We start from the raw sequence: 13,658 nt of genomic DNA, 5'->3' as shown, positions 1-13,658 counted from the left end.
AAAGATCTCCAGTATTGAAAAGCCCAGCATTTCTGAGTTAAACAAGTTGACTCAACTATGGAGCAAAAATCAGATTAAGGGTATTGCATTTGAACTTGAGTCAATTGTTTAGATTAGCTTAAATCATTGCATTAGAGAGAGAGCAGCATGGGGCTGAGGAAGCAAGAACATGGGCAGACTGGGGAACTAAGTCAAGAACACATTTTTTTTTTTTTTGATTGTGGATACTGGCACATGTAACTGACTAAAAGCAAGTAGATTAAAAACTTAACACCTTTTTAAGAGACGATGTCGCTAAGGAAGCCACTGGTCTGTTTGCAAAAAATCTGTGACTGCTAAACTGTCAGACTGTCTGAGGATACAGTTTAGGAGAGCACCAGGTTCCCCAAAAAGAGCATCCTTCATCCAGCCTACTTCAGACAAGGCTCTGGAGGAAGATGGATGAGGAAGAACCTTCCAGAGGGCATGATGACTGCCACAGAGGGGGTCCTTCCCATTTATCTGAGGAAATCCACACTGTCAGAGGCTTCAAACACCTGCCAGGCAGGAGCTCATTACTGGATGCTCTGACGCTTCCATTTTTTTCCTTATTTTGAAAGGGAGATTTTATGCCACCCCTGTTAATATATAGATGTGGGCACGCATGCCTGTGCGTGCTTGTGGGTTTGTTATTTGTATTGGGGGTGGGTGGCAGGGAATAACCAGCATTTGTCGTTCATGGGCTGCCTGCCCGTTGCACGGCGCTATGACATCCGGATTGCACATCTCATGATATCCTGGTCTTTGAGCTTGGATGCAAATTTGGGAAACTGTGGGTCTTCTCCCTTGGGGAAAGTGTAAGTGTGTTCTCTGTGTGGACAGAAGAGGGAAAGAAACATTTGGTAAGAGGAAGGGTGAACTGTGGCAGGGTTCTTGTCAATTCGTCACCATACTTTGCTTCTGGCAGAAAGCTGTACTCCAGTTTCTAGCCTCTCTTGCAGACAAGGGTGGTCATGTGACTGAGTCGTGGTCAGTGGAAGGCGGGTGTGGGGGACGTTTGCTCCTTCCACTACCAAACTATAAAATGCCCCTTTGTGTCCACGTGACATTCTGTATTCTGTCCTACCCTGAGTGGAGTGGAGTGGAGAGGACTTTGAAGTCCGCCCTAAGGCAGAGACACATGATGGGAAGAGGCTTCTGCTCCGAATGACCATTCCTTACGCTGATTGGAATTTTTGTTATCAAAGAACAGATGCCCACGGTGTGAAGCCACTGAGGTCTGGAACTTGTCAGTCATATCAGCTAGCACAATCCTAAAATCCAAAAGAAATTGTCAAGGAGAGGGGCAGATCATCAAGTCTGAAGCTTAGAAACGAGATCTGCCCTAAAGATCATAAATGAACATAAGGGAGAATGATGGAGCAGCCATGCACGAGAGCGCTGAGGGGAAGATTCTGGCGTTAACTCTGGTAGAAAGTCTCCATCTGAACCTTGAGCACCACAAATACTAATTGGCCAATTGGATAAGCCCACAAGGTAAACAAGAAGAAGTACCATAGAATTAAGAGCCAAGAGTGATTTAAAAAATATATCAAGAAAGAGCGTTAAACTTTTGTTGAAGGCGGCTTAAAATTCTAATAGAACAAGGAACTTCCAGAATCCCTGAAATCGATGAGGCTGGTAAACCGTGGGAACGCTCTTTTCGTGAGGACCAGCCTGGATTCCGCAGATCCGTGTGTGAGGGATGAAGAAACCCAGGCAGCTCTTGGGAAACTTGACTGTGAAGAAGACGAGATAGCTGTTAAGTGGCAATATTTTTTTTTCCCTTCTCATACAAATGGGGATCCTTAAGAATGCTGAGAAATGGATAGAGTACTTCTACTTCTCATAGAACGGCAAACTGTCACCACGGCCAATTGCTCTTCCACAAGAGAGTGACTAAGAAGTACTGAATGATTTCAAAGGTAATCTTCCAATGGAGAAAAAGCATTCACTAAAATCCAACATTTGGTTTTTTTTTTTGAAAGGGATTTGCAGTCTAGGAAGAGAATTTCTTTATTCTGATACAAAGAATCTGCAGAATGCTTCCAATGAATGTCATACTTAATGGTGAAATAGTGAAAGAATTCCCTGTAAGATCAGGAACAAGACTGGCAGGTTCACGACCATCATTAATAGATCCTGTGGATCCTATACGTGGAATGGGGGACACAAAGAAAAAAGGACCTTCCCACCCGCTGCCCCGCCTGTAACCGTAAGTCTGTTTTCTATGGGAGTTCAAGATTTGCAGATACTAACTACTGTATATGAAACAGATAAACAGCAAGCTTCTACTGTCTAGCACAGGGAACTATATTCAACATCTTATTAAGCAATAATGAAAAAGAATATGAAAAGGAATATAAGTGTGTGCATGTATGATGCTGTACACCAGAAACTGACACAACATTGGAAACCTGATTATACTTCAATTAAAAAAAAAAGGAAAGGTGTATGCATTAAACAGAGGCAACAAAGCTATAATTATTGAAGAGCATAATCTACGTAAGAAACAGAAAAGAATTCAAGAAATTGTTAAAATTTGTGTATGTGCTGCTGTATGCAAATTCATATATAAAAACGAACTGAATTTCTGTAGTCCTACTACAGAGTTTGAAAATAAAATCCTATGAAAGTATAATTTGCAATTAGCCATTGCAGTATTTAGAAATCCCTAGAAATAACTGTAGCCAAATCTACAAGAAAGATATCATTGAGAAGTCATAGTAAGAAAAATATTAGTAAGAAATATAAGTAAGAAAAATATTATTGGGAAGTTTTTTTTTTTTTCTCGAGAAAATAATGAAAACTTGTTGAAAGACATCAAAAGAAAATCTCCATGTACTGGAAGTCTTAATATCATTAAAATAATAAGGTGGCAAGTTTCTGGCAGCAGCTCCCATATGCCCCATTGGACTTCATTTACAAAACACAAAATCAAAGATAGAAGTATTGAGGATTTCAACACAGTGGCTGCAGAACACAAAATGCCGCGCTCAGGGCTCATCTGAGGCAGAGAACTGGCCACACACCCACGAAGCTGGCCCTACTGATACCCAGGTCCTGCCTCCCTATAATGTAATTTTATTAGTTTATTGGACATCAGAAATTTTAACCTCTTGGTGATTCTCATCTTCAGTAAAGATTGAAAATCACTTCCCTAGAGAATATCAGGCATCTTTATATACACAGTGATGTATCATGCATACATGGACCAGGGTATGGTGGGTTACCTCCGAGCTGGGGTGGAAGGAATGTGATGGAGAGGGGCACTTAAAACACTTAAAAACTAATGGCAGAACTGTGGAAAACAGTATGGAGATTCCTTAAAAGACTAGGAATAGACTTACAATGTGACCCAGGAATCCCGCTCCTGCGCATATATCCAGAGGGAACCCTACTTCAAAATGACACCCGCACCCCAATGTTCATAGCAGCACTATTTACAATAGCCAAGACATGGAAACAGCCTAAATGTCCATCGACAGATGACTGGATAAAGAAGATGTGGTATATTTATACAATGGAATACTATTCAGCCATAAAACCCAACAACATATCGGCATTTGCAGCAACATGGATGCTCCTGGAGAATGTCATTCTAAGTGAAGTAAGCCAGAAAGAGAAAGAAAAATACCATATGAGATCGCTCATATGCGGAATCTAAAAAAAAAAAGCAAAGCATAAATACAAAACAGAAATAGACTCACAGACATAAAATACAAACTTGTGGTTGCCAAGGGGGCAGGGGTGGGAAGAGATAGACTGGGATTTCAAATTTGTAGAATAGATAGACAAGATTATACTGTATAGCACAGGGAAATATACACAAGATCTTACAGTAGCTCACAGAGAAAAAAATGTGACAATGAATATATATATGTTCATGTATAACTGAAAAATTGTGCTCTACACTGGAATTTGACACAACATTGTAAAATGATTATAAATCAATAAAAAATGTTAAAACAAAAAAACTAATGGCAGAGCGCTGTATCTTAAACTGAATGTTCGACATCTTTATTCTTCATAGTTATTTTCTTTGGCAACTATCAATCCCTTTAAAAATCTTTTAAGACGGCAATGGAAATCATCCTGTTCGGGAAGAATGGATAAATATTCAAGACCCAGTTAAAAAATTTCTCCCCTTACGTAACCCAGATAACATGTCGCTGGGTGCAGATCTGAGCCTGGGACTATGATCTACCAGGTCATCACTTTTCCATAGGAGACTACGGATTCAGGCAACAGTGATTTTTGAATTCTTTCCATTTCTGTGGTCTTAGCCAGTCTCTCTGTCTCTCTCCCACTTCTCTCGTCCCTCTCCATCCCAACTGTCTCCAATTCGCTCTGTGCTGCAAGACACTGGAGAGAAGGGAGGCTGGGTGGCAGCGGAGGTTTGCAGTCAAGTGCAAATTGGTGGCCGAGGACCAGTGCGGTCCTGCAGGCAGGAACTGACATGGGCTCTTTGGTATGTTTTCAAAGTCCAGATCTGAGACCAGAAAGAAGAGGTCTGCCTGGGAGGGCTGGGGAGAGCGCTGAACAGACACAAGCTCGCTGTCTTTACTGTTTCACAGGCGGCAGGACACGGTGGGATGCTCTGGGTCAGCCTGGGCTGGGATCCTGCACCCACCATGCCCGGAACCTGGAGGCTGAGCTGGTCATCTCACCTCTCAGCCCCCTCACCTCCCGGGTGACAATCCAGAAATCATAGCATCGAGCTCATGGGATGATTAACATGAGATGAGAAACGTGAGCAAAAGTAAGCACTCAATAACTTCTAGCTACTCTATAATTATTTATAATTATTATAAGACTCTGACCTGGATACATCAACTCACGTTACTTCCAGACAAATTCAGGTTTCAAGCAAGTGCTTTGCAAACTTCCCAGAGTAACACATTAGGGAGTCATGACGTCCACTTTGTAGGTTGTGCTCAGCGTTGGGCAAGAAATATAGGGGGAGGGTATGGCTCAGTGGTAGAGCGAATGCTTAGCATGCACAAGGTCCTGGGTTTAATTCCTAGTACCTCCATTAAAATAAATAATAACAAATGAGTTGATAAATAAATCTAATTACCTCCCTTCACCAAAAAAAAAAAAAAAAAAATGGAGTGGAATCATGATAATTTTTTAAAAATGGAAGACATTGCATGTAAACATCTGATGTAAAATGCATTGCTTGCTGTGGTCTGAGGGCAGGGGAGTTTGAAAAACAATGCTTCTAAGCCAAACACATGTGACTAGTGGGAAACTCTCCCCAGCTGTCCGGTATGTTCGACTCAGTTCTGCCCCCTTCAGGTAAAGTGAGCAGAAGCTGAAGGCTTTGGAAACTAGCTCTAATAATGGCTACTTTAAAAAAAAATTTTTTTTTTTATTGAGGTATAGTTGATTTACACAGCAAAGTGATTCCGTTTTATATGTGTATGTATATATATATATATATATATATATATATATATATATATATTCTTTTTTTAGAATATTTTCCATTATAGGTTTTTACAAGCTATCAAATATATTTCCCTGTGTTATACAGTAGGTCCCTGTTGTTCCTCTATTTTATATATAGTAGTGCGTATGTGTTAATTGTATAATATATGTTTTTGAGAATGCGTGAGCCTATGAACTGGGGTGACATGAGAGGTCGGGGCAATGAGAGAGAGTCCAGTCAAAAGTCTCCGTGTGCTACTACTCCCCAAGTACACGGGGCAGGGGATGAGAGTGTGTTAGGACTAGCCAGCCCTAAGGATTTGGCTTGTGTCTTTATGCAAAACGTTTCCCATTAATTCAGTGACCCAGAACTGCGACGGAAGGCCTTTCAAGTTCCTTTAATTCTGTAAACCTGTCCCTTAAAATTCCTACTTTTAGTGGATCAGGTTTGAAGCAAAACCCTCATAATGTTTAGTCTTACTAAGAGAGTGAAGAAAAGAGAAATCAGTTTGAATTCTCATTTTCCTAAAACCTTACGTAGTATGTCAATGTTTATGGATTTGGGGGTCCGTATCTACTATCTCTCCATGAATAGATATATTTTTTGCTCTGTACGGGATAGAGTAGCCAGATACAATGAAAGCAAAACATAACAATAATTAAAACCATGTGGGAGGAATCAGAATTAGGTTGCTTGGAATGGCATTCTTAGGGAATTTATGCCTATGGAACTGAGTTATCACTAGCTTGCAGGAACTACTTTTTTTTTTTCTAGATACCGTTAAATATGGAGAAACCACTTATAAATAATCATGATAATGTAATTGCATATATGGCTGTTGGCTTAAGTTACTTTGTTTGGTATTTCCTTCTGTAACATTATGAGCCATTCCTTATAAATACCTTTACTTCCAACAGAATTAGCCACCTAATAATAATCAGAGAGGAAGATTATTTAGAAATTACCACTCAGCATAAATAATGCTGCAATTTTCCTCTTTGTATCGTGATTTCTACTGAAATCTGTCTGTAGTGCTAATTATAGAAACTGTAGAAATCCCACAGAGAGCTCTGCTGGAATCAAAATCATGCACTCTGGGTTGTATGTCTATGACTGAATACATAGCAAATCACAATTAAAAAATTTTTTTTTAATTGAAGTACTGTCAGTTACAATGTGTCCATTTCTGGTGTACAGCACAATGTCCCAGTCATGCATATACACACATATATTTGTTTTCTTATTTTTTCCATTAAAAGTTATTACAATATTGAACATAGTTCCCCATGCTCTACAGCAGAAACTTTTTTTTTAAATCTATTTTTATATATAGTGGCTAATAAGCAGATCACAATTTTGATCATGTTGGCTAATGTGTTATCTCTTTAGTATCTTTAAAGAAAAACAGAAAATAATTAAAAATGTGTGTATGTGTTTATAGTTAGACAGATATAGATATAGATATAAAGATACTTGCATAGCTGTATGTGTCAAAATTTGCATAAATATAAAGTTTTTTTTTGCAATAGAAATGGTAAATATCTATTATTCCCTCCTGGAAATGGTGCTCGTGAGTTTGATGGTTACGACGAAGGGCCCAGGGGCCAGAGGTGTTTTGGGACTTGGTTGCAGGGACTCTCCCTGAAGGTGGGTGATGGAGGTGTCTTGAATGCTACATGATTACATCATCAGGTTTTTTCTATAAGACTCACAGACAAATCCCTCTCAACTACTTGTCCACTTTGAGACTGGACAAATGATTTAAGTTCCTAAATCTCAGGGTTCTTATCCTTAAAACAGAGTGAATAAAAGCTTTAGAAAATGTGTTTTCCATCCTCTCACTACAGGCAGATCAGCAGATATATTAAAGACCAAGGGGAGATAACCAAATCCAACTAAACCCAAGGGTAACTATGCTTCACTGAGGTTGGGACAGCCAACTAGCAGATTGTTAACGACCCCAAGGAATCCAGCTTTGAACGTACAGATCCTTGACATCCCTTCTCACAGTGACTCTGAACTTAGCCATGTGACTTGCTTTGTCCAATGGGGCATTAGCGAGCACAGCAGGAGCAGAGGTTGGATAGTACTTGTACGTGGCGCTTAGCTGCTGTGGATGCCAGCACCACCACGAACAAGGTCCAGAATCTACTGCTGAAGGGGTCACATGGAGGAGAACCATGCCATGCTTGCCAACCATGCTTGCTAAACACCATCTCGGACAGTCCGGCCTCAGTCTAGCCACCGGATGACTGTAGCCATGTGAGTGACCCCAAACAAGACTATCAGAAGAACCCACCCAACTGGGCCAAGCCCAGTGAGAAGAACTGTGAGCAAATAAGTGGTTATTTCAAGCCACTGAGTTTTTGGGTTGGTGTGTTACTTGCAACAGATACCTGATACATCCAGTTATCTGCTAGGATAAACCTTTTACGCAGTGAACCTTGAAATTAATAAATGATAACTAGGAGTGACCAATCATCTAAATTACAGACATGTACCACTTGCAGATAAATGAGTAAAATGGTCAAGATATCATCAGAAAGTAGAAAACGGAACAGCAAACATAAAGTTGTCTTTGCAAACAAATTTTCCATGCTGGATTACTACTTTGTGTTGTGTAGACAAAAAGAAGAAATATATATATTCTGGGGGGTTAACTTACTGAAACATGATTTTCTATGAAGCATATGCTGGAAAATCTTGCACAAAGATTCTTCACTTTGGGTAATGGTCCTACAGGTGCACCGCACTTGGAGGACTGTCCCAAGAGTACCAATGTAAGCTGCTTTGCAGTCATCACTTCCGGAGCAAGTGAGGTCCTGCTTGCTTAAAGTACTGATGCAGACCTCATCCTCATGGCATCTTCTAGTCACGCGCGGCCAGCACTTTGCCTGAAATGGTCCATAGCGCCTCCTAGAAAGAGTCAAGAAACGAATTAGTCTCTGAAAGTATTATTTCACATTAACACATGGTGCTGCCTCGCCTAATGGAAGATCGATGTGAAACAAGATGCTTTCTCGATGCTTCAAAACATAGCTGAGAACTAAGTTAGCACCTTCAAACATCGCACTAGAGAGCATGGAAGAAAAAGGAGAGAAACCATATGAATTATTTTCCTTCTGTGATGAAAGACAGAGGCTGGGGGAATTCCCTGGATGAATATGCCTTCATTACTAATTTTATTTCAGTGGGTGATGATTTGCAGTGCAAACTACTTGGGAGATTTATTAGCAATAATTTTTGACGCAGACTGTGGTTTTAAGATTTGCATTTGGCTATTGTCTCACACCAAGTGATCTCGGGAAAGATTCTTGACCTTTCAAGACGGCTTTCCCACAGGATGGGAGGTGCTGCACTCTTTCTTAACATTTCTTAGCTGACTAATGAGAATTAACAAAATGCTCTGAGGGTCTCTGGCAGCATGTGCTAACGCGAAGCAAAGCATGAGTTTAGTTAATGGCTGAGATAATCCATTAGAACCACATCCATTCATAACTTTTCTACATATTTCATTCTTGCTGTACTAAATTTAAATAACAGTCTGGGTAATGTACAATAACTTTATATTTGAAATGTTCACAGTAAGAAGATATCTATTCAGTGGAACCAAAGATATTAATCTTCTTCTTTAATATTTATCACCTATAATTACTTTTTGCCCTTTCTTGAATAGGTCACCATCAAACATGCATGAAAACTCTCTGAGTACCTGTCATTTGTCCTGAGTTTATTTGCCCTCGTGATGTTACTCTGCTTAAATCCATACATCATGTTATTTTCAATAATCTTGTGTTTTAAGTCATTTTAAAGACATTAGCTTTTAAATATAATGGCAAAAAATGAACATATCTTAAAATGTATATTTAAGAAATATATCTCTAAATCAACCTGTATTCAAAAAATTATATTTAAGAAAATATTACAAATGTTTTGAGCATATAATTCTGAATCCAGAAGAACAAATATTAAAAATTTAATGCAATTAGGGTTATTTATAAGATGTTATCTAAATGTACGTATTGAAAGTATTGATGGTCATTTATGAGGTTGATAATTGCCATTTATTCATTCTTAAATATGTGTTTTACAAAGTTTAAATTGCATGATTTATCTACTCATAGAAGTTATTTCATTCAAAAAATTAGTTGTTCAACACCCATTTATGATAAAAACTCTCGCCAAAGTGGGTATAGAGGGAACATATCTCAACATAATAAAAGCTATATATGAAAAACCTACAGCCAGCACAGTACTCAATGGTGAAAAACTCAAAAGCTTCCCACTAAAATCTGGGACAAGACAAGGATGCCCACTATCACCACTCCTATTCAACATAGTCCTGGAAGTCCTAGCCACAGCAATCAGGCAAGAGAGAGAAATAAAAGGGATCCAAATTGGAAAAGAAGAGGTAAAAGTGTCACTATATACCGATGACATGTTACTATATATAGAAAACCCTAAAAGGTCCACACAAAAACTACTAGAGCTGATCGAAGAATTCAGCAAGGTAGCAGGTTACAAGATTAACGTTCAAAAATCAGTGGCATTTATTTACACTAATGATGAATCAACAGAAAAAGAAAGTAAAGAAACAAGCCCCTTTAAAATAGCACCCAAAGTAATAAAATATCTGGGAATAAATCTAACCAAGGAGGTGAAAGAATTATACACAGAAAACTATAACCATTGATGAAGGAAATTAAAGAAGACTTTAAAAAATGGAAAGATATCCCATGCTCTTGGATTGGAAGAATCAGTATTGTTAAAATAGTCACACTGCCCAAGGCAATCTACAGATTTAATGCAATCCCTATCCAATTACCCAGGACATATTTCACAGAACTAGAGCAAATCATAATAAAATTTATATGGAACCATCAAAGACCTAGAATTGCCAAAGCATTACTGAAGAGAAAGAAAGAGGCTGGAGGAATAACTCTCCCAGACTTCAGACAATACTACAGAGCTACAGTCATCAAGACAGCATGGTATTGGTACAAAAACAGACATATGGACCAATGGAACAGAATAGAGAGCCCAGAAATGAACCCACAAACTTTTGGTCAACTAATCTTCGACAAAGGAGGCAAGAATATACAATGGAATAAAGACAGTCTCGTCAGCAAATGGTGTTGGGAAAACTGGACAGCAGCATATAAAACAATGAAGCTAGAACACTCCCTTACACCGTATACAAAAATCAACTCAAAATGGATCAAAGACTTAAACATAAGACAAGATACAATAAGCCTCCTAGAGGAAAACATAGGCAAAACATTATCTGACATACATCTCAAAAATGTTCTCCTAGAACAGTCTACCCAAGCAATAGAAATAAAAGCAAGAATAAACAAGTGGGACCTAATGAAACTTACAAGCCTCTGCACAGCAAAGGAAACCATAAGTAAAACAAAAAGTCAACCTACGGAATGGGAGAAAATTTTTGCCAATGAAACCGACAAAGGCTTGATCTCCAGAATATATAAGCAGCTCATACGACTCAATAAGAAAAAAATAAACAACCCAATTCAAAAATGGGCAGAAGACCTAAACAAGCAATTCTCCAAGGAAGACATACAAATGATCAAAAGGCACATGAAAAAATGCTCAATATCACTAATTATCAGAGAAATGCAAATCAAAACTACAATGAGGTATCACCTCACACCAGTCAGAATGGCTGTCATTCAAAAATCCACAAATGACAAATATTGGAGAGGCTGTGGAGAAAGGGGAACCCTCCTACACTACTGGTGGGAATGCAGTTTGGTGCAGCCACTATGGAAAACAGTGTGGAGATTCCTCAAAAGACTAGGAATAGACTTACCATATGACCCAGGAATCCCGCTCCTGGGCTTATATCCAGAAGGAACCCTACTTCAGGATGACACCTGCACCCCAATGTTCATAGCAGCACTATTTACAATAGTCAAAACATGGAAACAGCCTAAATGTCCATCAACAGATGACTGGATAAAGAAGACGTGGTGTATTTATACAATGGAATACTATGCAGCCATAAAAACTGACAACATAACGCCATTTGCAGCGACATGGATGCTCCTGGAGAGTGTCATTCTAAGTGAAGTAAGCCAGAAAGAGAAAGAAAAATACCATATGAGATCGCTCATATGTGGAATCTAAAAAACAAAAACAAAAACAAACAAACAAAAAACAAAGTGTAAATACAAAACAGAAATAGACTCATATACATAGAATACAAACTTGTGGTTGCCAAGGGGGTGGAGGGTGGGAAGGGATAGACGGGATTTCAAAATTGTAGAATAGATGAACAAGATTATGCTGTACAGCACAGGGAAATATACACAAGATCTTACGGTAGCTCACAGAGAAAAAAATGTGACAATGAATATATATATGTTCATGTATAACTGAAAAATTGTGCTCTACACTGGAATTTGACACAACATTGTAAAATGATTATAAATCAATAAAAAATGTTTAAAAAAAGAAAATTAGTTGTGAAATTTTACAAAAATGATGAACTGAAGAATATTTATTTAAAAATGAATATATTATAAAGTACATTATAAAGTACGTTGGTATATTAGTTACCTAAATTATTTGTAAAACATTAAATATGGCAGAAAAGTTTGCATTATAGAAATGTTGTTTTATGTTTGAGATGTTTTGGTGGGTAGCTATTTCATTATCCCTGTTCTCTTGATATTCTGCAACCTTTTCTTCTGGTTTATTATTTGAATCATAAAGTATTTTAAAGAGTAATTTTTTAAATAGAGTTGATTATTTGGTTTTTAGTTTTGCTATAAATTTCTGGTTCCATTATAAAATGTAAGAGAATGTGGTCTGTGTACTTCTGCACAGAGAATATATTATATTTGCTTCTGTGACCTAATATACAATTAAACTTTGTGATTATTCCCCAGCACTTAAAATAAACATGTGTATTATGAAGTTTGCTTTTATAAAGTATGTAAGATTTCTTCTAAGCAAATACTTTTTTTCACTACATTCTTGAGTTCATACATATGAAAATACAATGTTTTGTAATTTCCTGTAAACCCTTAAACATTTCTAATTGGCAAGGCATAATCTCACCTCCCTGTATTGGACAAAATTAAAATGGCAACTGGCTTTTCTAGCACCTTCTCTGGCCTTTTCAAATAAACAGAGGAGTCTCAAAACCTCTCACAAATTGAAGAATCTGGTACAGGGATGGGAGATGTATTTTAAGATCCAAGTGCTCTGCTTTGCCCCAAATACAGGGGCTTCTACAGGGATCCTAAATGATAAAGTCTTAACATTCTCACCGAAGAAGTGGTTTTTCATTTGGAGACTTTTTTTCCCCCATCTGAATTGCATTAACACTAATGTAATCTAAATACTGGAAATCTCCCTCAGGCAAAATCTGCTTGAGAAAAATGACAGCATTCATCTTTTCATCTTGACAACTAATGGTGTGTAATATTTCCATCACCTTTATAAAGGGGTCATTAAGGGACTCTTTGCACATGGTGGAAAGAAACAGAAGACACACTGTCCTTACTCCCTGAACCAGTATATGAAAGACAGAAATCACAGAAGAAGAGACACGTGTAGGCATATCAGGACGTGATAAAAGCTAAGTGAGTAGAAGATACTCGAAAGTGGAGGGAAGGAGATGACATCTTCTGGGTGCATATCGTGTTCCGGAGCCTGCACTAAGCACTTCGGAGACGTGGTGGAACCCAGGGGTCCTTGTTGAGGAAAATCACCAACTCTGCACCCGTCAGTCTGAGGATGTGCTGATGCCAAGGTAAGGTTAATGCAAGAGCGTGTGTTTCAGAGACCACACGGGACTTCCTAAGGGCTGGACCAGCCTATCCCCTCGTTTGCCATCAAAATATTTTATTTTCCAGGGAAGCTCAGATAAGATCATGTTGTGAAAGTTGAGTACAAATAACTTCAAGATAATGAGGTGGACTATCTGGGGCCCTGGCAAGAAAAGCTGGGTGCTCATCCTTGGGGAAATCTAGCATTTTTACAAGAATTACTTTTAAAAAAAGTGTTCCCTGGTTGGTTAAAATGTTGTTTGATTTCACAGTTAGTGAAGACAGATGATAAACAGTAATATTCTCTTTGTGATATGAGAAAAATAGTATAATCAAACGTTTTTTACCACATTTCATTGATTGTACAAGATACCATTATTTTATTACAACTAAAATCGCTTGTTAGCAAT

At 38.3% G+C, this 13,658-nt stretch overlaps 1 protein-coding gene across 1 annotated transcript in view; it reads right to left on the bottom strand.

Annotated features, from left to right (window-relative positions):
* GFRAL (GDNF family receptor alpha like) overlaps positions 1-13,658 on the bottom strand; it is a 53,216-nt gene that overhangs the window by 23,811 nt on the left and 15,747 nt on the right. Inside the window, exon 6 of the mRNA XM_006182386.3 lies at positions 8,118-8,368. Coding sequence (XP_006182448.1) covers positions 8,118-8,368 — 251 coding nt within the window. The remainder of the gene's footprint in view (positions 1-8,117; positions 8,369-13,658) is intronic.

The sequence above is a fragment of the Camelus ferus genome, chromosome 20, assembly GCF_009834535.1.
Source record: "Camelus ferus isolate YT-003-E chromosome 20, BCGSAC_Cfer_1.0, whole genome shotgun sequence".
Classification (NCBI taxonomy): Eukaryota; Metazoa; Chordata; class Mammalia; order Artiodactyla; family Camelidae; genus Camelus; species Camelus ferus.
This window is presented reverse-complemented; position numbering and strand designations above follow the sequence as displayed.